This window comes from Parus major, chromosome Z (genome assembly GCF_001522545.3).
Source record: "Parus major isolate Abel chromosome Z, Parus_major1.1, whole genome shotgun sequence".
Lineage (NCBI taxonomy): Eukaryota > Metazoa > Chordata > Aves > Passeriformes > Paridae > Parus > Parus major.
The window spans coordinates 52,530,726-52,553,142 of NC_031799.1; the positions used below are offsets into that span (position 1 = coordinate 52,530,726).

The 22,417-nt window shown below is 38.5% G+C and overlaps 2 protein-coding genes across 7 annotated transcripts in view; one reads left to right on the top strand and one right to left on the bottom strand.

The window, feature by feature from the left end:
* Positions 1-499: 499 nt before the first annotated feature.
* On the bottom strand, positions 500-3,949 carry ATG12 (autophagy related 12). The gene is made up of 4 exons (XM_015652991.3): positions 3,728-3,949; positions 3,452-3,588; positions 1,959-2,021; positions 500-1,612 (listed from the first exon to the last, which is right to left on the bottom strand). The coding sequence occupies exons 1-4, from the start codon at positions 3,897-3,899 to the stop codon at positions 1,553-1,555; spliced, it is 432 nt and encodes a 143-aa protein (XP_015508477.1). The 5' UTR covers positions 3,900-3,949; the 3' UTR covers positions 500-1,552.
* Positions 3,950-4,014: 65 nt separating this feature from the next.
* The window catches only part of AP3S1 (adaptor related protein complex 3 subunit sigma 1), a 28,939-nt gene continuing 10,536 nt past the window's right edge, over positions 4,015-22,417 (top strand). For 3 of the 6 annotated variants that reach the window (XM_015652990.2, XM_033520657.1, XM_033520658.1), the window contains exons 1-4: positions 4,020-4,277; positions 6,298-6,389; positions 8,932-9,043; positions 17,301-17,372. In XM_015652990.2, coding sequence (XP_015508476.1) covers positions 4,209-4,277; positions 6,298-6,389; positions 8,932-9,043; positions 17,301-17,372 — 345 coding nt within the window. In that variant the 5' untranslated portion in view covers positions 4,020-4,208. Of the gene's footprint in view, positions 4,278-6,297; positions 6,390-8,931; positions 9,044-17,300; positions 17,373-22,417 lie in introns of all 6 variants that reach the window. The other 3 variants (XM_015652989.2, XM_033520659.1, XM_033520656.1) reach the window with 3 other exon arrangements.

Here is a 22,417-nt window from a genome sequence, read left to right on the forward strand (position 1 = left end):
TGTAAAAGCTCTTCTAAATAAATGAAGATTCGTGAGATTAGGGTTCTGAGCAGGCAAAAGTATGGATTATTTGGAGTTTGAAGTTTACATCAAATTCTGCCTTGTTAGTTTAATGAAGTGAACCCAAGTTTTCCACTGATACATCAAGCAGATGATACATCACACAGCAAGATACATCAAGCAGCAAGATACATGAAGCTATTGACATAGCAATCATTCAGGGCACGTACCTGCATAACTGTGGTATATGTGCATGCTGCACACAAACTGCAGCAACGTCAGTAAATTAAGCTGGGTATTATTCTTCCAGAAGTCCTCTCAGATGGGGAAAAAATCCAATACACAGGTTGCAGACACTACCTAAGAGCCATTTCTGTATGGAATGGCAGTTCAGTATTATTGAAAAAACCTGCTTTAAACTAGAACTGGCTGTTTTGGCTGTATGTGCTAAACTGGATTATGTCAGAGAGAAAAACTGTCATCCAGCTTAAGAACATTCTGCAAGCAGACAACTAATGTTTAATTTGTTTCATCTTAAACAAACATAAAAGACTGTACAACAGACATTTCAAATAACTCCACTAAAAATCTCCACCCCTCACACCCAAACTCCCAATACATAAAAGCAAAGGTCAGCACTCTAGTCAAGGCACCAAGTTCTCTCCATAATGAAAAAAACCTCAACTCAATCCTCACTGCTATGATTTGGTAAAAGAATATAAATTGCATTCTACACAGGTAGTGAAACATGAAAATTAACAACAGTCAGAAAGAGAATATACAGACTTTTTAGCACCTCATATCTACTTCTTCATGAACTCTAGATGCTACAGCTAGTCGCACCATTCAGTTAAAGATGCAAGTCATTAAATAGCATCAGAAGAAACACCTTAAAAACTGCTAAGTGTTGACCCTTCAAAAAAATCACTACAAAATTTGTGCATGAGGGAAGTATTCTGAGACCTCTCCTGATGCTGTGCCATTATAAACGAGGCACTCACATTGCCAACATAATGAAGGCAAAGGGTAATTAGACTATATACCAATTCCTATATATTACACGAAAAAAAATCAAAATACTGTCTTGAAATGATATGAGATAATGCACATTCAAGATGAAAATTTCAAAAAGAACAAAACACACAACACCTCAGAAGTAAATGGAATCCCAGGCTACACGTACAACAGACATTACTTTTAATAAAAAGGTTCTCATATCTTCAGTACAGCATATAGTCAGTGCTGTCCAGTCAGTCCTGCAGACAACTGAAATAGTTTCCCTTCAGATACAGCAATTAAGTAGTCAGCAGCGAATGTGCTGGCTCTACCCTGCATGGCAGATACAGGTGTTTTTTCTGCACCCCAAATGTACATCAGAAAAAAAACCTGATCGTATAGCATAGCCAGCTCTTTGTGTATGCTATTCACCTGCATCATATGTTCATAGGCAGCAATGCAAAAATCCCTCTTTCTGTGTGTTTATAACTTGAGTTTAAGTTAGTCCTTTCTCCATTTTTGAGGAGAACACCTGACCAACTGTGTTGCCAGTTATTCATCCCCAAGCCTGAGTTTTGCAATAATGCAGTACAAGCTTGCCATCACTTCCAAAACACTGCAAGAAAAACAAAAAACAAAAGCTGTTAAAATTATTCATTGGCTAGCATATACATGAAGCAAAACAAAAAGTCTTCCCATCAGATAAATATGTCATGGAATATTGCCATGAGAAAGCTCCCCATTAAAATGAGAGGTGTGACAACACAGTGAAAACAAAGAGATGCATTTCCAGAGGCTGCATGAACTCTTTGGATCACATTCATACAGATCAGTGAATATCAGCTACACTACAGTAAATGCAAACTATTAATGCTAGGGGAAGTAACAGATTTCAAGTGCCTGAGGTGTGCTGGAAAATCCTGCTAAATACATTTGGAAAGGATATTTAAGATGAAAGTTACCTCATAGAGGGTCCCCACTTCTTGGTCTGGAGATGGAGCAAAAGACTGGTTAACATATATGAACTGCAAGAAAATGAGAGAGGAGATGGAGATCTCACATCGATCTCACTGGAAACACAGAAGAAACATTCTGCAGTCAAAAGTTCTATTATAATCTTCAAGCATATAACAGAATACAACCAGCTACTACCACCTCCACTTCAGCATGGAGGGGCAACATGACCATGAGGAGTCACCTGTCACTCTGTCTGGCCAGCCAGACAAAACCAAAGTAAGCGTGCCGACTTCCTTTTCCTGCAAGCTGACCCAGCACAAAGTGAACTCACTGGTTTAGCTCTTGCTCTTATTTCACCCTAACCACTCACACTATTCCACATTTGCTCAATTATGGCCATCACAGAAATTAGAAACATCTTGTTCTATTTTGAAGTCATCCTTCTCACTTCTTGCTCCAAAAAATGCAATTACACACGTAAGATCTAATCCACAAGGACAAAGAGGTCCTTGGGATCTGCCATGTGAGGCAGCAGTGGGTACTGAGGTACCACATGCTATTTCTAAATAAAAGATATAAAATTCCTAGGTCTTTGTTCTTGAAGTCTAGCCTTAGGCTTCAGCCACACTGGAAGGCTACGTGCTCCCATTTTTTTTTGTCCAGAGATAATCATATGATAGTTACTAAATCAAACTGTTGAGAATGTCCTTAGTTAATATTACTTACCAATCTTCTTTGAGATATAAAACCATGGAAAAGCAGACCCTTCATGATTTTCAGGTGAATGAGAAGGCCAGTGCATTTATGCCTATATACTTAAATAAGATCCTCCAAACCAAGAACAGAATTCAGCTACAATTTAGTTGATTACTTTAATGAGTATTGCTTTAACTGTGTATCTTAAATAAAAATTTTGGACTGCATGGATGTTGAGAGTTCACTGCAGAGCAACAAAATCAGTGCAATTGTATTTCTAGCTCTTCCAGTGTTACCACGAGGCCGCTTTGGCTAGTCACTTCTGCAGGAAGGAACCCATAAATAACACCAGCAACCGGCTCCCCAAGGGCAAACACTTCCCAACTACCCATTTAAAAAGTAAAATCAGTCCTAAGACAGTAACTAAATTATTTTAGATGTGAGTTCTAAAGGAAACAGACACTCAGATTCAGAAAGCTGATCCCAAAAATTCTGGTCTGTTTTGCAAATACTGGGGCTCCATACCCAGTTCCTCCAGGTACCTAGTGGCTAGGAATGTTTCCTTTTGGCTGCCCAGGGTGCCCACAGCTCTGCCTGGCAGACAAATATAGAAAGAAATACGGACACTGCAAAAATTCCTAAAATCAGTGTCAAGCACACCGCTCTGCTACAGCTCGCTCAATATCACATCCTGAGGTCCACTTGGAATAGTTCTCTCCAAGTTTCATACAGGCAGCTGTAGCTTCGCAGGGTTGACAGCGGGGACCCAGCCCGCAGCCCCCTGCCCGGTGCCCGCCCGTACCAGCTGTTCGGAGGCCATCAGCTTGAGGAACTTTTTGATGAAGTCCACGAGGCCCTGGATGGTCCGGGTCCGCTCCACCGCCCATTTCTTGGTCCTCATGATGGGGGTGTCGCCCACAGCCTTCAGCAGCACATCAACTGTAGGAAACAGCCCGTCACAGAGGCCCCGCCCCCCGCCGCTCACTGGCCCACACCGTCCGTCCCCGTCGCCCATTGGCCGCCTCGCCTGCCCGTCACCACGCCCGCCCTCCACAGCGGAGGCCTCTCGTCCCATTACTTTTCTTTTTAGCGTCGCCCGCGGACTCCTCGGTGCCTGGCGACCCGGCCGGGGGCGGGCCTGGTTCGGGGGGGCTCGTCGCTGCTCCGCCCTCCGAGGTCTCCTCTCCGCCGTCGCTCCGGCCGGTGCTCTGCACCGCGGCGGGCGGCGCCTGCTCCTCGAGCTCCGCCATAATGCCGGTGCTGCGCGGGCCGCGGGAAGTGACGCCACGCGAGGGGCGGCCTCCCCTCCGCGAAGCGTTTTGTCCCTCGTGGGACACCGCCTTCCCGTCACGTGACTCCCCAGGAGCGTCACGTGCGGCACGAGGCGTCCCGCCGATCACGTGGTGCGCACGTTCGGCCGCCAGCGGCCCGAGAGTGGGACGGGGGTGGGCAGAGGGAAGGAGGGGGAGAGGAAGAGGAAGGAAAGAGAAGAGGAAAAGGAAGAGGACGGGGACACAGCTCGTCAGGCTGCCGCCGCTAATCCCCGCCGCCGCCCCACCATGATCAAAGCCATCCTTATCTTCAACAATCACGGCAAGCCGCGGCTCTCCAAGTTCTACCAGCGCTATGTACGGACGGGCCGGGGCTCGGCGGGGCGGGCGGGGGCCGTGCGATGGCCGGGCGGCGGGGTTGTACGCGAGGCCCCCCGGCCTGACCCTGCCGGCTGCGCCGGGGCCAGGGCACCGCCGTGGGGAAAGGGATGGTGCTGAGACCGTGTCCGTGAGGCTTCCAAGAAAGCCGATGTTGTTTTCGCTGCGATTTGCTTTTTAGGAGCTCCAAAGGTAAGGGAGGGAGAGGAACTTGTCCAGCGGCAGGCTTGGCTCTCCCGAGTTGTGGTGTGGACGGGCTGCTCTGAGCTCCGCTGTCCGGCGCGGTGCTGCGTGTCTGTGCTACGGCAGGGCTGGCAGAGTGGGGCAGATGAGTTCTTAAGCAGAGCCTTTTATTTTGGAAAGTCTCAGTGTACTATAAAATTGCAGTTGACATGAAAACGTAGCTAAGTAGAAAGGAGCATTCTTTTACATGGTAGGAGGCAAGCAGCAAAGCAGCTCTGAGAATGCAGCAGAAGCGTTCAATCTGAATGGAAAGTGCAGTGGAAACTCGTGATTTAGTTCAAGGATAAGAGATTTTAAGATAATGTTTTGAACGTAGTCTATTTCCTAGCAGATCTGCTGGGGTCTGCTTGGGCATTAAAATACGAGAAAAGAATTGGTATTTCTTGAAGTTATTTAAGCTAATAACTTTTTCTAGCAGTGCAGTTATTTGGATTTGTGTCCCGTTTCTTGCAGTTCTGGCTATTATAGGACTCAGAGCTCATTGGAAGGGATGTACCTTACTTGCACACCTCAGAGCAGAAATGATGACTCTGACACTTTAGTTTGAACAGCCAGGTTTTGAATTAGACGAGTGTAAGTGATACAGCTCCTTCTTATGCGTGACTGAAAGGGGAAGGAGAGGAGCAAATGGCCAGAGGATACTGATTTTTCTTGAAAATCATTCTGATGTACTAGTTTCATAACAGGACTTACAACAGATTCTCAATGCTTAATGTAGGGTAACATGTTTACATAAACAGAATACTTTGAACTTTTGAAAATGTGAATAGCAAATTAAACTAAGAAACTTTCTGCTGCACAGAAACAGGTGCATTTGTATAGACTGTATTTTTATGTATGATATCAATAACACTGATTTGTTTGTAGACCTTTTGAAGCTTGTGCATTCTTTAGTGTCAATTGTACCAGTACTGGAGGCAAATCTCTCAGCTTTTTTCTACAAGGGGATGCATGTCCTGTTTTCTAGAGAGATTAATTTTTTTCAGATCTGTGAAAGAGGTATTTATTTCTTTCATAATACTAATGCTTATAAAATGGGCCTGACATTTAGCTGATATATATGAGAATGGAAACTGCATAAAATGAAGTTAATAATATTTTGCAGTTAGGTAGAAAATTAATCATTTGTGGCAATTAAAATATATGTCATCATTTCGTCTTTAAGAATATAGACCTGTGGCCATAATTTCAAAGTTAAAAATGAAGTTTCTAAAGTGCCAGAAGAATTTATTCTGGGAAGTGATGTTTCTGATCTGCTAAGAGTTAAGGTTATAGCCTAGGATAACCTGCTGCTCATGGTGCCCTTGTATTTTAAGCTGTTTCTGGAAGTGTTACATATTGTGGGATTTGTAGCTTCCCTATTACCTTCAAGCTTTGAGGACTTCATTTTACTCATTGTTTATGGATAAAACTAGTTTCAAAGCATGCCTGTAGCTGTTTAGGCTACATTGGCAATAAAAAAAATCAAGCTACTTGAGAACACTTCTGGTTTACTTTAAAAAAACTACTTTTAGGTTAATTTTTTTTACAGAAGTTCCTTTAAAATATCACTTTTCTGCATTTCTCAGTAATACCTTCTTCTGCAACTTGTAAATGATGGCCTTCAGTGTTGAAATGATACAAGTGATAGATGTTAACTGGTGGATTTGAGGCTTCAGAAGTAGGTAGTTTGAGAGTGCTGATATACTTAAAGTTTTACAATCTTGTGTGCTGTGCATTGTCAATGCTTTTTAACAAAGTGTATTTTCTTTCACAGAGTGAAGACACGCAGCAACAAATTATCAGAGAAACTTTCCATTTAGTATCGAAACGTGATGAAAATGTCTGTAATTTTCTAGAAGGAGGACTGTAAGTATCAAGTTTGAAATAAATGCCCAATACTGATTTTCAAGTATTATTACTTCTGATACTACAATTTTTCACAGCTATTATGTAAATGCCATGTCATTTGAGATTTGTTGACACACAAGGAATAATATTCTGCATGATATAAGGTGTACATATTCTTCACTAATGAATCATAGCTTATATGTACCAAAATGTCTTAGGCTATAATTATTATGTTTTTTTTATGTTCTTGTGGCACAAGATATGTGAAACGGCCACAGTGCTGTATCTTGTGGCATGATTGTTTCAGATACAAAGATGGGGAAGGAACAGACAGATGTTATTTTGCTATTATCAAGCTGAAGATTTCTGGTCACATTTTAAGAGGCATTGGCATTTTCTGTACCCACTGAATCACAGAATATTCTGAAGGGACCCACAAGGTCTCTGAAGTGAATGGCCCATTCAGGAATCCACAGCCCAGCCTTGGGTTTTACTACCATGCTCTGACCAACTGAGATAAATCTCTAGAAAATCAGTAGAAAAAATCTGTAGAACAATCAGTAGTAGAAAATTAAATACTTTGGAGCTGTTATTTGGCTTGAGCTCCTAAAATTTGAGCAGACAGCCTTTTTATGAGGATTTGCACTTGTTGCATGAACTAGGAAGAAAAAACATAGGTTTTAAAAGTGCTATTACAGTTTCGACCAAAATATTTTATTAATAAAGGAAAAACAGGGTAGGAGGAAAGTGGGGCTTATGTGTCTCTGTAATACACAAAGTTATATTTTTGATGCACCTTCATTGTTTTTGAAAGTCATCTTGCTTTAGCTGAAGAAATTCTGAAAGGGAGATGTGTTTGAAGAATTTATTAGCCATCAAGAGTTAATAGTTAAAAAGCCACTTTCTAGAAGAAGGGGTCGGAAATGATGGAATAATCATGGTCTCCAGTCTATGACATAGAGATTGTTACAGTCTGTTAAATATTATGTTTATGGGAATTTCTGGTTAGTGAAAGTTGGTCTGATAACAGCTAGATTTTCTGTGCAGAGTCAATTAAATGCTTAGCTGTACCGTATCAGCTAGGATGTCTTATTTCCTCATCAAAATGATTATGGATTCCTTTCATTACTGTTTTTTAAATTTAAATTATTCTTTTCTGACTCCTGAACTGGTGATTCTATCATTAGGTTCTTGGAGATGATCTCAGGTTGGGAACATTCTAGCTTGAATTCTGTAAGTGAAAGGCAGAAGACATTTGGAGCTTTTTAAAAAATCACAGCTGCTTAACAAGAATAAACTGAGACAGAGAACACAAGCCTACTACTCAGTGGAATTTTTTTCAGTATTTTTTTTTCAGGACAGGGTTCTCTTTATAGTTTGCGTTTTATCCAAAGGCTTCAACAGTTTGTGTAGAACTATGTGTACTTCAAGTATGAAGTATTTGAAAGAATTGGATAAATAGATCACAAAAGAAGAAACCTTAATTGCTATGTCTTTCCACTGTCCTATTTGCTTGTTATAGTGTTTTCTGATAAATGCAATTCCTACTCTTCAGAAACAAAGGGCTCCTCTTCCCTACCCCCATTCCTGCTCTCTGCCAATCATTAATGCAGAGCACAATGCTTAAGCAGAAGTGACCTTAAAAGATTTTTATTTTTTTAATTGTGTATTCCTACCCTGTGATAAATACAGAAACTAAAGGGATGAGTTATAGTGCACCAAATTCAGTTCTGGTCCAGAATTAAGGGAAAATTGCTATAGTCATGGCCATGTAGGTTCAACCTAAAAAATACTTTTATTTCTGTAGGAGCAGGTGTTTTATAGCTCAAAGCAAATGTCAGTGATCTGATGTAGATCTCCTGTGCTTTATGTGCCGTTTTTTGGAAGGCCATAGCAGAAGAGTGGAAGAACCTACCTCTTTAGACTCTTCTCATTCAGTGCCATGATGATTAGTGAGTCCATAAAGATGTAATTGCTTCTGTGACTGTAACATTACATCATAAACTTGAAGTATGGTCCTACTTCTCAAGATATCATGAGTGTTAGCATGATTGTTACATGTTCTTGGTTATTAAATGGATCATAAACCTAATTTAAGGCTTTTTCTGTAATCCAAATGCCATTCTTCATTACAGTTTTTTTTTCCTCCTGATGCTCCTCTGAGAAGGTGAGGGAGGGATTCACAGGTATACACTGTTAATCTGTAAAGCAGATTAATCCCTGTGCAGTGCCTTCCTGCTAGTGTGGAATGGAAGTACATTTAGTATCTGCTTTTTTGTGATCTGTTTGAATAGATTTTAATAAAAACCTGTGCAGGTTGATGTCATTTTTATCCATATGGAGAACAATAACTTGTGCTTGTGTGGTAAATGTAAATTGGTCTGTCTTGTTACTTATTTTTCCATTGGAATTATATCACAAAATAGAAGTTGCAATATAGTTGGATTTGGGAGAACTCCAGCTGTTAATAATAAGCCTCCTATTAACTGGAATAACTGAGGATTTCCTAAGCTTATCCTGAGATGCTACCTAAGCTTTCCTTGTTTTATTTCCTCTTTAGATTAATAGGTGGATCTGATAACAAACTAATTTACCGACACTATGCCACCTTGTATTTTGTCTTCTGTGTGGATTCCTCGGAAAGTGAGCTTGGTATTTTAGACCTCATACAAGTAAGTTATTTTTGCTGCTTTGTGGTTTTTTGTTTTCGTTTTTTATTTATTCTTATTCTAAATAACTGTAATTCAACTCTGAAGTATCTTAGAAATTAAATATTTTGCTTGCATTTTTTTGGAAGTATTTGAAAGGTTGATTTTATACTGTGAACATACTGAGAAATGCTGAGTATTATTTTCAGATTGTTTGTAGTTTTCTGGGCTGTCTTTGAAATAGTCATTTATCAAGTTGACAGGAAAGTGGGGAAACTATTTGGAGCCTCCTGAACAAAAACTATTTTTTGTTTTAGCTTTTCGAGACCTCTTTTGGCTGCAGGTAATAATGACACAGTTCAGACATTGGCTGTACAAATGTAGATTATGAGAACTTCGACAGGCAATGCTCTGTATGTGTATATATATATTTTTATGTATATTAATATATACCCAGACTCACACACACATGCATGTGTGTATATATATATTCACTATAAATGTATAATACATAAATATGTCCAAAACATCTTTGGATTAAATTTTCCTTGTGGCTTATGATCTTTTGACAGGTATGCCTTAGAAAAGAAGGGCAAATGCTCCCCTAGGTATGTGTTCTGCACCAGGGAAATTGGGATGAGTAGGGTGGGGATTGGTCAGGAGGGAGAAGATCCTTAAGCCTAGGTTCTTTATCTCAGTAAGAAAGGCTCAACAGCACAAATGGTTTGATAAGATAACTGCTTAATAGAGCAGAGTAAGAAGATGAATGTTGATGGTTAATCTTAAACCTCTGCAGGTGCTGGCTACCTTTATGTAACACCCAATGGAGACCAGGTGGATTTTCCCACAGTGTGCAGGGCAGAGCAGATCCTATGGAGAGAAGCTCTTCTTTTTTTGATTCTTTGAGCTATTATATAATTTCCTCACAGATAAACAACTTTTGCTAAAGAATATTTTCAGGAGAACTTCCTGCTGCAATTTGACGTCATGGCTAGGCCGTGCAGGTGGCATGTTCACTGGTACCATGTGGGAGCTGCTTGCTGGCTCCTCTGTTGCAGTGAACTGGCTGAGTTTATCCCTTAGCCAATGAATTTCTGCAGCACAGCACAGACCTCTGTGTCTATTCAGGTTGTGTTATGTGGATGACTAACCCCTAAACATGCAACAGTCTCTTAGTCAGAATCAGTACAGTCCATTCCTACAGTTAATTTTTGCCAAGGACATCATAGGTTATAGATTATATTAAGAAGATCCAGGCTGCTCAGCCCAGTACAGCAGACAGGGCCTGTTCAAGATCACTGACTCCTCAAATATAATGTCTTCTGCAAGGCTTCCAGGTATGATTTCCTTCCAACACAGGGACCCATCCAGGACCATTGTGTTCAGCTCCTGAGCTTGCCCAGGACACCCCAAGAATCACGCCATGTACCTTAAAGCATTTTTCAAATGCTTCTTAAACTCAGGCAGGCTTGGTGCTGTGACCAGTATTTAAACTGCTAAATATGTCCTTGCCAACCTAGTAACAAATATCGTGTCTGGTAACATGAACACTCCTAGGTCAAAAGGCCTCTGACTAAATCAGTGATTTTTTTCAACTTAAAAAATTGCAAATTAGCAATTTCACTGATGATTGATATTTTCAAACAGAAAATAGTTTCACACCATGAAGTGATTTATGTCATTACGTAAAATGGATCTCATATATGTATATTTACATATACTTATAAAACAGTAAGTATAACTTACTGTTACGCCTTTCAAAAGCTTGCGCATCAAGAGAATTGATTTATTGCATAGGTAAAATCTGTCCTGAGACATGGGATTGTATCAGTTATTTCACTGTAGAAGCACTGTGAGACTCTAAAGCCCTACAATTCCCTACAGACCTTTCATGAAGCTGCATAGCTTCCCACCGACACCTCCTGCTGTTCAGAACAGTTGCTCCAGTGCTGCTCTTCTGGACAGTAGATCCAGAAGAGTGCCTGTATGGGTAGCAGGGAAGGAAACTCGTTCTGGATTCTTACATCATCTTTGGTCATGGAACATTCTGCAATATCTGAACAGTGCAGCATTAACAAGGTGCACAGTAGCTGTACTTGTTCATAGCAGTTTGTTGTACAGGGTTGCTTAGTTGCCTGTTGCATAGTGCATCTACTTACTTGGAAGTGCCAAAATATTTATGAACAGAGGAAAGAAGTATATTCACATAGACAGTGCAACCTAAATAGTAATTTCGGGTGTTGAAGCACATTTCTTGAGCTTACTACTACTCATAATTATACAGCCCCCGAAAGTCTTTGAAGTAGAGAATTTAAGCTTTTTTCTAAAATGTTTTGCTTCTTGTACCAAAAATATTTCAATAGATTTTAATCTCCTAGTCTTTGTATTTCACATTTTTTCCAAAAATGCCCCAGTGTTTAATTACATGTCAACATAACTGTTTAGAGGAAACTGAAATAATAAAAATGCTATTTCCATCTGTAGAAATACCTTGGTTTTCTGACCTGATTTTGTTTATAAATCATACATTCTCACCATAGTACCTACAGCTGTTGAGGATTCCAATTTTTCTTAATCATTGCAGTTCAACCATTTGATTATAGTATAGAGTATTAGAGATACATTAAATATTAAGAGTATCGAGTTTAATTAAATATTTTTAATTTCTAGACAGGATTAGAAGAAGGATCTGTTTAATCTTCTTAGCAGTAGCAGTCAGAATCAAATGGATCTTTTACTGAAAGAGGGCTCTCAGAAAGTTTATTGTTTATCAGTCCCACATGCAGTGTAGACTAACAATATATTCACGCATATTTAATTGAGAAAATAAGCTTTATTTTTTCCTGAAAAGTGGCGAACCATTTTTGTACAAATTTTTTTACTGTAGTTCAGAGATAATACAGGTAAGAGTAAGACATCTGGACTTTGTTAGGAGTCATACATAAAATGAATTGTCTAAGCAAGTGGATATGTAAGGGACCAGTTTATGATGGAAAGTAAACTGGTGAAATTAACCTAGAACTCAGTATATCTACTTGGAGATTTTTGTCATGCAAACTGATTAAATATATAGGAGATTAGATTATGTACGGCAGTCTGCAATTCTTTCCAGCAGAAAGTTTTTTGTTGTGATCCTTAGGATACTTTCATGAATGCTACTTATCTCCCCTTGAGATCCAGAGCTGTTTCACAGGTTAGTCTTGACTCAGGCTTAATGAATATGCTATATGTATTACAAATCCTAGACCCTGCCTGGGGTTTGATGCCATCTTCAGCTTGGATTTCTTTGTTTGAACACCTAAGACAAATTCAGATTATTAATTTTTGACCATTTTCTTTCCTTTTTTTTTTCTAAATGTAAACACCAGTTTCTTTGTATTATGTTTGCTTACTTGGATTAGGAGATTGATCAGCATCTGCACTGCTTAGGTTTTACAGTCTTCTGGATACAAAAAATTCTTGTCATGCTGTTTTAGTATCTTCGTGTTAGCCTGTGAAGCCTAAGGTTTTAGTGGATGGAAGGAAAATACGTGGGAAAACGCAACTAGCTGCAGACTGCCATAAAGAAGAAATGTGTGTTTACAGTGGTACTTTCACTATCCTATGGACCTAAGAGCCCTATGTCAACTCTAAGAATTGTGAGTGTCTTGGCCCATTGCTGTACTTCAAAAACATGAGTCAGCAAGCAAGCAAGCAAGCAGCAGAGTTTGTGAGGTCAGTCTTCTATGGAAAATTCAATAGAGCCTTTCAGTGTAATGGTGTTCAGTGAGATGCACGTGGGAAGCAGTGCAGTTTATGTAACACGTTCTCCTCAGTTCTTAACAATAAAGTATCCTGACCAGAGATGCTTTTGTGCTAATGAAATAGAAAACGGAGAGGCATATGAAAGGGATAAGAGCTCTTCATGGGCAGATTGAATTACTTCTGTCCTCAGTTTTACCATTGCTGTTTGGTAAGCTGAGGAAGAAGAAGGGGATAACTTGGTATGAGTTACTCTTGTTGGTTTTAGTTCATCTTTTGTACTTGCTTTTGTTAGTATTTGACATTATCCATGCTCAGATACATTTAATTGTTTAGATGTTCTGAGTTTTCTGCTGCCCTTGTTATCTTCCTCCAAACCTATGATATATTCCTTTTTTGTTTTATTTGTTTGTTTTAAAAATAAGCCCTTCATTGTAATGGTTGTATATTTTGACACATGGCTGAGTAGAGGGGGCTCCTGGCTTGCAAATATTCAATAAAAATTTAGTATTTGGTTTCATATTATTTATGCTACCAGTGTGTATCTGTCTTTATTAAAGCATATTTCTTACAAAAGAAAGGATAGGGATTTTCCTTTTTTTTTTTTATGTTTTCTGTTTATATACATGAAGTTGTGCATGTATTTTTCTTTTTACCGTAAAAGACAGTAATTTCAAAAATGAAGCACAAGGGGGAGCTAGTAATTAATTGTGCATGCCCCCTTATTTTCCTGCTATTTCACTAATTTATTTATGTTTACTCTTCCAGTAACATCACAAAATACATCTGAACTGATGTATGTGAAGGGTGTGCGTGTCCCAAAACAACTGATGTGTTTTCTCTTCTGGTTATTGATCTACAGGTCTGCAGCATCTGAACTGCTTGCCACAGTGGGCGGTTCATGATTAAATTAAAATTCTAATGGAAGTGACTCTGATTTTATTTACCATTTTAGTTATTGAAGGCATCTTAAAAGAGATCAAGAAATGTTAGTGTAAAAAAATCTAGTTTACCTTGCAGACCAGTGTTTTAAAAGACCATTTATAATAGATGCAGACCTTGTCATTTCTGGCATTATTGTAAGTGAGCTCACCATCATGAATGGAGGATGCAGGAAATTTGCGAAGTTTCTATGGGAAATCTGTAGTCAGTGAAAAATCTCTGTGAAGGAATAGTCAAGGCCAGCTGATTTCCCTTAGATTAAAAAATGTTTATTGCACATTACTGGTCATGCATTGTAAGCAGATTTGTGAGTTTATTTAGTGTAAGGGGGGTTGCTGTATGGTAGGGAAAAGTTTAAAAGTAACCACTCCAGCAATGAATCAAATGTTGCTATAGAAGCTTTATCTACCTGGAAGAATGTCACAAAAATTAAACTTTTGCGTTGTTGTTGTGTGAGCATGTGTGCTGCTGCTCAATATATGTATCTGGGGGGATGTTTTTAGGATTCTTGAGTTGCCTTTGTTTTTAATGGGTTCCTTTGTTTTCCAAGGAACTAGTGTGTGAATCACGTGTGAAGTTGGTGACTTATATGAGGAATAGTGTCAAACTCTTAGCTCTTGTAACTAAAACCATGAGACAAAGGTTGCATTTACACTGTTTCCAATCTTCTTCTTGCAGCTAATATCAAACAGCACTGTCCTTGTAACTGCATTCTCCTAAGGTGCAAGGAAAGTAAGAGAATATCTTTGGTGATTTATTTTGCTGCACATGGCTGCACATGTTGTCAAATGTGTAGTTTTTTCTGCTTAACATACAAGTTTTTTTTTGTTTGCTCACATCTCTTCTTTATAGAAAACTGTTATTATCATAATGAATTAACAACTGCTCGAAGAAAAGATCCCTGCTTTGCTTAGCTTCAGTATAATTTAACAGAAGCATATTCATTTTCTTAGTTAACTTGTCACCAAACCTTATTGTCTTGACTCTGCCTCTGAATAAGCTTTATGTTCCTAGTTTAAGTGACAGATTTGTATTTTGTTATTAAAGAATAGTGCTTATTCTAAATTCATGGATCATCAGTTAATTTGTTGTTTGACTTCAACATTTTAAAGACTTCAATAATAGTAGTAATAGTGAGGGCAAGGTGTGGTTGTCCTCTCTTCTACAGTGTGAGCAGGATCTGAAGACCAGCAATTAAGATATAAAAGTAATCTTTGTTGGTAATGGCTACTGTTGGAGATGGCTAATGTCATGCATACCTGTTTCACTGGGTCTGTAGATATAAATAATTGTCTGTAGAAGCAGGACTTTAATCCACAAAGAGTGGAGGTGACTGGGGTTACATCCAGATGGCATCTGGTCAGCAGTGGCGTTCCTCAGAGCTCAGTACTGGGGCCAAGTCTCTTTAATATCTTTATCAGTGATCTAGATGAGGGGTTCAAGTGTTCCTTCATCCAGTTTGCAGATGAGTTTGTGCTGGTTGGAAGTGTTGATCTGCTGGAGGGAATCAGACAGGCTGGAGTGATGGGCTAAGGTCAAATTGTATGATGTTCGACAGAGCCAAATGCCCTTGGGTCACAAAAGTCCCTCAGTGCTACAGGCTGGGGCAGAGTGGCTGGAAAGCTGCCCAGTGGAAAAGGACCTGGTGGTGCTGGTTGACAGTGTCTGAACATGAGCCAGCTATCCTCAGGCAGCCAGGAGGGCCAATGGCATCTTGGCTTAGATCAGCAATAGTGAGGCCAGTGACTGTCCCTCTGTACTGGGCACTGGTGAGGCCATGCCTCAAATGCTGTGTCCAATTTTGGGCTCCTCAGTACTAGAAAGACATTGAGGGACTGGAGCAAGCCCAGAGAAAGTCAGTGGAGCCAGTGAAAGGGAGCAAGTCTTACAAGGAGTGGCTGGGAGAGCTGGATATGTTAACCTGGAGAAAAGAAGGACTGAGGGTTCCTTATCTTTCTCTACAGCTATGTGAAAGTGGCTTATAGAGATGCTTCAATCTCTTCTCCCAAGAAAGAAGAAATAGGACAGGAGGAAACAGCCTTAATTTGTGCTAAGGGAGGTTTAGACTGGCTGTTAGAAAAAGTTTCACTGAAAGGGTTGTCAGACATTGGAATGGTCTGCCCGTGTAAGTGGTGGAGTCACCATGCCTAGGGTTTGAAAAACATCTAGATGTGGCACTCAGGGACTTAGGTTAGAGCTGGATTTGGCAGTGCTGGCTTACCTGTTTGACTAATTCATCTTTAGGTTTCCAACCTAAACAATTCTGTCATCTGTGTCAGGACATGGTTTCTCATTCCTGTTTTTCTGGGCCTAGGCAGTTTGAAATCTGGTGCCTCTCAAATACTAAGATGGGGTTCATAAATCATGTGGAACAGAGAATCAAAATGAGTTTTTTGTCTCCCATATTGCTTCTTTAGGATGTTTGAGTTTAGAATTGAATAAAAAATTGCATACAGTGATATCTTAATAAATAATATTTAATACACATTTTGACAAAATGGCCTTGAAACATATAAACCTGATTAAAATTTCCAAGAAGTTTCAATTTATTTTCTCACCATTAATAAGAGATCAATAAATTCTTACAGAAATTCTTTTTAACTTTGAAGACCCTAAGCTCAGTCTTACATTTAACTTAGAGAGGTCTTGATATAACCTGTGTCCATAAGAGTTATCCATTGGACAGAAGGAACTGTGTGTACAGCTCTCTAAGATTGGAGTCTTTGACAGCACTCACCACAAGCCATCACATGGTGATTGGCATTCAGGAACTTCAGGACTGCAAGTACAATCATCATTTCATTATCTGGACTAATTCTGGATTGGGTGCTCTTGGTGTACCAAAGTACAGGTATAAATGCCAAAGAATCTGTTTCAGAAACACCTAGAGCAAGGTGATGTACAGGCTGTGTCTGGCAGGGAGCATCAGTGGCTGGAGGTCAGCACTGCTTGGATTTTTCTACTTTATGCTTTTATATTCTAGATTCATAAAGGACTTCTTTGCTTGTCTATAAAGAGCTAGGCTTTTCTGAATTTATATGGTGATCTGCCTGACAGGATCAGGAGGTGTAACATTTAAGACACATGCCCTTTTCATCCTCTATTTAGTGTGACTAAGTCAGGTGAAAGCTGCTGTACTGCTGCTGGAAGGATGCTTCTAACAGCAAAGTTAGCAGTCTGGATAAGTAGGAGATGTCTACAATGTAGTAATTATTAAAAATAGTGATGGGAAAAGCTGAATTTTTTTTTTTATTCATAATTGAGTTCTAATGAAATGGGAAGGAGAACTTTGAATTATAGCTGAGAAAATTATAGTATAGGTTATGTTACTGGTTTTTCAAGATGTATCTGTTTTTTAAAACAGTGTGCCTTGAAGCAGTTTTAACCTAAATTGGCTTGTGCATACAGTTTTGCCCTCTACATAGATAACATATTTTGACATAATGTTAACCTCATAATTTCTGTAGATGCCTTTAATGCCTTAAGATCTGACCAGTGTTTAATTTCTGTATTTGTTTTTCTCAAAGCTCACACCTAATGGAACTGTAGAGTTTTTGTTAAAGATTGACCTTTGGTGCTTTTTTTTCCCTTTTTGCAGGTATTTGTGGAAACACTTGACAAATGTTTTGAAAATGTCTGTGAGCTGGATTTAATCTTCCACGTAGACAAGGTACTGTGATGACATCCTGTAATATTTTTGTGAATGTTTGGTTCAGCTGATACTTGGTATTAAGCTCTGTCTTACTTTCCAGAGAAGGGTAACAAAGTGGTAAAGGGTCTAGAGAGTAAGTCTTGTGAAGTGTGGCTGAGAGAACTAGGGATGTTCAGGCTGGAGAGAGGAGGCTCAGTGGGAGCAGCACTGCCCTCTGCAACCACTTGAAAGGACATTGTAACAGGATGGCAGTTGGTCACTTCTCCCAAATAAACACATTTATTTGAATAAATAAAAATTTCTTCCTTGAAAGAGTTGTCAGGCATTGAAATGAACTGCCTGGGGAGTGGTGGAGGCATCATAACCAGAAGTGTTCAAGAAACAACTGGAGGCTTAGTGATGTCACTTAATTGACAAGATGGTGTTTGGTCAAAGGTTGGACCTGAGGATCTTGGAGGTGTTTTCCAACCTTACTGATTCCATGATTCTGTTATATCCATGATATCACTGCAATCTAGATTGTTTCTATTGAAATATTTCTTCTTTTACTTGAAAGCTGTTAGGGAACATGCCTTTCTGAGGAACAATAAAATAGTACAGGAGATTTCCATAGTAATACTGTACATAAAATTGTAAAACCTAAGACATCTAAATATTCTTAGAGTAGGAAGTGCTTCAAGAAATAATGTATTCAATTTTGTTCATGGTTAGGTTTTATATAACTCAGAACTGAAGTTAAGTGTTTTCCAGTTAGGATTGGAAGGTGCCTTTCATATGCTATGATCATGTAATTTAAATGCTGTGTGGATCTTTATGTTTAAAATCTCAAATAGACTTTGTCTTTTTTCAAGCATTTAGAAATAATCTTGTTTGAATATCCCCAGCTACAAGAAACAAGTGTTTTACTTACTAATGTAGTTTAGATAAACATCGCCTTTCATTTGAAAGGACTTTGATGTTTTTTGATGCAATACATAAAATGCTGAGAATTTAATATACAGAATTTATTCCTTCAGTTGCATTTTGTGCCTACTGTTGCTTTCTGCGCAGTCACCTTTCCCCATCTATGAACATCTTTCTGCATCAGCAGCAAAAGATGCCAAAGAAAAGTAAGATAGAAAAAGTAGAGTGAAAATAATACCAAGACAGGTATCTGAAAGAACTATTTCAGACTGACTCGGATTGTTTCAAAATCAGAAAGTTCTTTTGCAAGGAACACTTGCACCTTGACCAGAGAGTGAAATGCAGGTTACCTAGAGTGTTTAACCAGTACTTGGGTCAAGAAAAGTCATTAGGTTTTCTACTAGTTTTCATGAGTGGAACATGTTGGATATTTCCAAAACAACAGATTAAAGTACAGAAGAGTTTATGAATGGTTTATATATTGGCTTCTGAGCCTAAAGAACGAAAGTACTGCAGTTGTTTTGTGCAAAGGAGCTTGATCTTTAGCCGAAGAATGCTTTGGCTGATACGTACTCCAAGCTGTTGCTCTGTAGCATGTTTTATTAAAAAGTATTGCTTAGCATAACTTGACAGACAAAATATTTCTAATAATATGTGGAGAACTTAAGTGCTTCAAAGACTATTTTACATTAATTGGATATGAGATTATATTCCTTGTTTAAAATTACATATCAAATGGACATTAGAAGTTAACTGTTTCATTTGTTTTACTAAAAATATGCTGAGAATCCCATTAAATTATTAAATGACTAGAATTTTTAAACTCTAAGAAGAATGGGAACTGTAAATACTAATTAGATATTTTAGTAAAAATCCATTTTCACAACAGAAGTCAGTGAAACCTTGAGTTAAAAAACTTGGATTGTGACATTAACCAGTACAGTGATTTTTAACTTGAGTGTAAATGAACAAAATAATTCAATATAAAGACATGAACTTCTGTAGTAATGCAAGGCTGCCACCAGCTGTACAGTAGTATTAGTTGTTCAGCTGTGACTAATTTGATGTCCTCTCCATTCTTCCTTTTTTTTTTCCCCCTTCCAGTTTAAGTTCATCAGTATTATTTTAGGTCTGAGAACAAAATAGGAAGATGCATCTGTGAGAATTTAGACTGCTAAATTGTCTTTAAAGTGCTGATAAGGTAACTTTGTCAAGAAGCATAATGCACTGAGCCTTCACAGTTAATGTATGAACTTTCTCTTGCCAGATATTTGTGGCCTGGCTTGTTAATATATTTCAAGTGTGCAGAAGGGAAAAAGAACAACTGCTCCTGTTTGATCTTGACAGTTATATTGGGTGCTTATCTGTGTGTGCTATTTGGAGTGAAACCTTTGAAATATTTGTATTTTGTCTGGTCTGGTATTGAGAAAAGTGAGGATTGGCTAAGTTATTTGAATGAGAGCTGTTTTGTGTCTTCACTTCTTGATGGAGCTGTGGGAGGTTGCTTTCTTGCAATTCTTTTGTGAGAGCTGCCTAAACCAACATTTTTTTCTTGTAAAAAGGTGATGTGAAATGTAGAATAGTTAAACTATGTAATCTCAACAGCTGTTGCCTCCTTAGTAACATTTTATGTGGTATTTCTGTAAGGAAATATTTATGTTCATCAGGTGTTTATAATCATGCAGGACTCAGCAGTGACTATAGTAACATGGAGCCAAGACAGATGCTTATTCAAGAATATTGATACAATATGAGAAATTCCTTTGGAGAGTGGAATATAGATGGGAATGAGTGTATTTCTAATATGCTGTAGCAGATGAGGACTTGGGGTGTCATTGGAGTGTAGTTTGTACAGGAGAGAATTTAACTTCTCCTTTAAAACATCATCTGTATTACAAGCAGAAAAAAAAACTTGCTGTAGCTGGAGCAGGACATTTTTACATGTCTTGTGAGGAGGAGGTGCAGGTTTGTTTTAGTCTTGCACTGGTTCCCACACTGAATCCAAGAGTCTAATGCTTTCTGATGGAAAAGGCATCACTGAAAGCTATTATACAACTAAAATAATAGAATGCATTCAGCTAGGGATGTAAGGGAATACTTTGTGTTTTTTCATGAGTTTTTGGCACCTATTGGAATAGCTCTGGGAGTATCATGATCTCTTGCAAGAGCTTATTATCTAACCAGAACAGTGAACTATCCAGAATCAAATTTCTTGAAGACAAGAAAATGCGTTTGACCAATTTTCTTGAGAGAATTTTTCCTTGATACATTCCTTCCTTGAGACATTCTTCTTCATGGTTTTAGAGAGTGCATCAAACATAAATAGGAAACACTGTTGATTTTTGTAAAAACACTTCAGAATTGTTACTGCAAAACAGCAGTTTCAGGTTTTTTAAAAAGTTGGTGTTCTCACCAGTCAGATCCCTTTTGGAATTTAAGATGTCCATTTGTTGTGCCTTCAGTCCTTCACTTAACTACTATTTTGAATACACTATTGGCGTGTCTTTTGCACTTCATTGCTACTTAATGTGTTTTTATTTAAGATGCTTTTGTTGTTGTTTCATTAGGAAAATAATCTGTGATTTTTTAAATAAGAAAAGATAGAGACAATAGTGTCTATTTGTACTTTTAATATATATATTTGCAGTGAATTTGCAATTTGAAAAGAAAAACAGTTACTGTTTATTTTTGTCTTGCTGCTGCTTGCATACAAGCAAATATATATTTAAGAGGAGGGAATCAATGGATTACAATAGTTGCATAATTTATTTAGTCAAAGCAGTGACTTCCTTTCATATGCAGATACCAATGAAAGTTAATGATATGCTGTTATGAAGAAAACCATGCCCTTTAGAAGAAAAGTGGGGCAACACAGAATAGACAAGTTTCTTTAAAGCCATCTGTACTTTGAACGTTTTTAAATACTGTGTGTTAGACTTCACTATTGAATCCTGAAATTACAAAAATATTCAGAGAAAGGTAAGAAGCATGACCCAAGGTATAGTTAAAGAAGTTAAATATTCTAGAGAGGCAAAGGAGTGAGAAGTATATAGAAAGAAAGGTTTTGGAAGAGCCCAAAGGGGCCTGAAGAAGAGCTGTTTTCAGCCTTTCTAGATTCATTAATTTAATATTTGTACAGAAATGCACTGAAAATTTATCAGGGAAACAAATTCAACTTTGTTTTTGAGGTATGGCACAAAACCAAGAACTCTGTTGGATTTTGATGTACTACCTCTGGGTTATTTGAGATTTACTTCTATCCTTGATCCGTGGGGAAACTGGGACAGTGTCCAAACTAGTAGTTAGAATTACACTTTTGAGATACCAGATTCCACATGTTTATTTCTGAAAAGTAGAAAAATGCTCCTTGTCTTCAGATTTAAATAGTAATATGGGATTAAAATATTATACATTGCATGGTAACTCTGGACTTTTACTAGTAAGTGTGCAGAAGAACTCCTTTTAAAAAAGAAAAGAAAACAGAAGCAAGTCTTTAATACACTTTGAATGCAGACTCTGAAGCAGTGGTTCATGAACCAGGGCTTTCAAGGGAAGAGACATCCTCAAGTCAGGGCTTCAGGGAAGAGGGATATTTAAACATACCCGTTTCAGTAATGTCCTCAGCTGGTTTATGTGCTCCTGCAGTTTGAGTCCTAGCTGTCAGTCTTAGCTGTAGATGCTGAAGACTCCATATTTATCAGGTATCTCACAAATGTCAATTTTACTTCTGAGCCAAATCTTGGGATCTGTGCTGGGTGAGCATCAGAATCTCTTTTCTTCTCAGTTGTAGTCCAAAGTAGCGTTTAGACATCTACTTGTGAGCAATTTGTTTAGTCTTGCAGGACTTGTTTCCTAGAGGTGTTACTGCTGTTGATGCTATTTCGAACTTTAAAAATTGGATGGAAAATGACAACAAAGAAAGAGGAAAGTGGAAGTTGCTTAGTATTGATGAGTGGTAGAGCAGATGAGTTTGTAACAGAGCTGTGAACAAAGAAGTTACCGGAGAGAGAAACATGAAATTATGAGCTTTGTTCCCAACTGGCTTTAGATTAAATGCTAACATTAACTGACTTACAGAATACATGTTTCCCTGTATTGAGGTACCTAGACTATCTTTCCAGATTGTATGGAGGATATTTTGCATTTTTGAATTCTCTTTC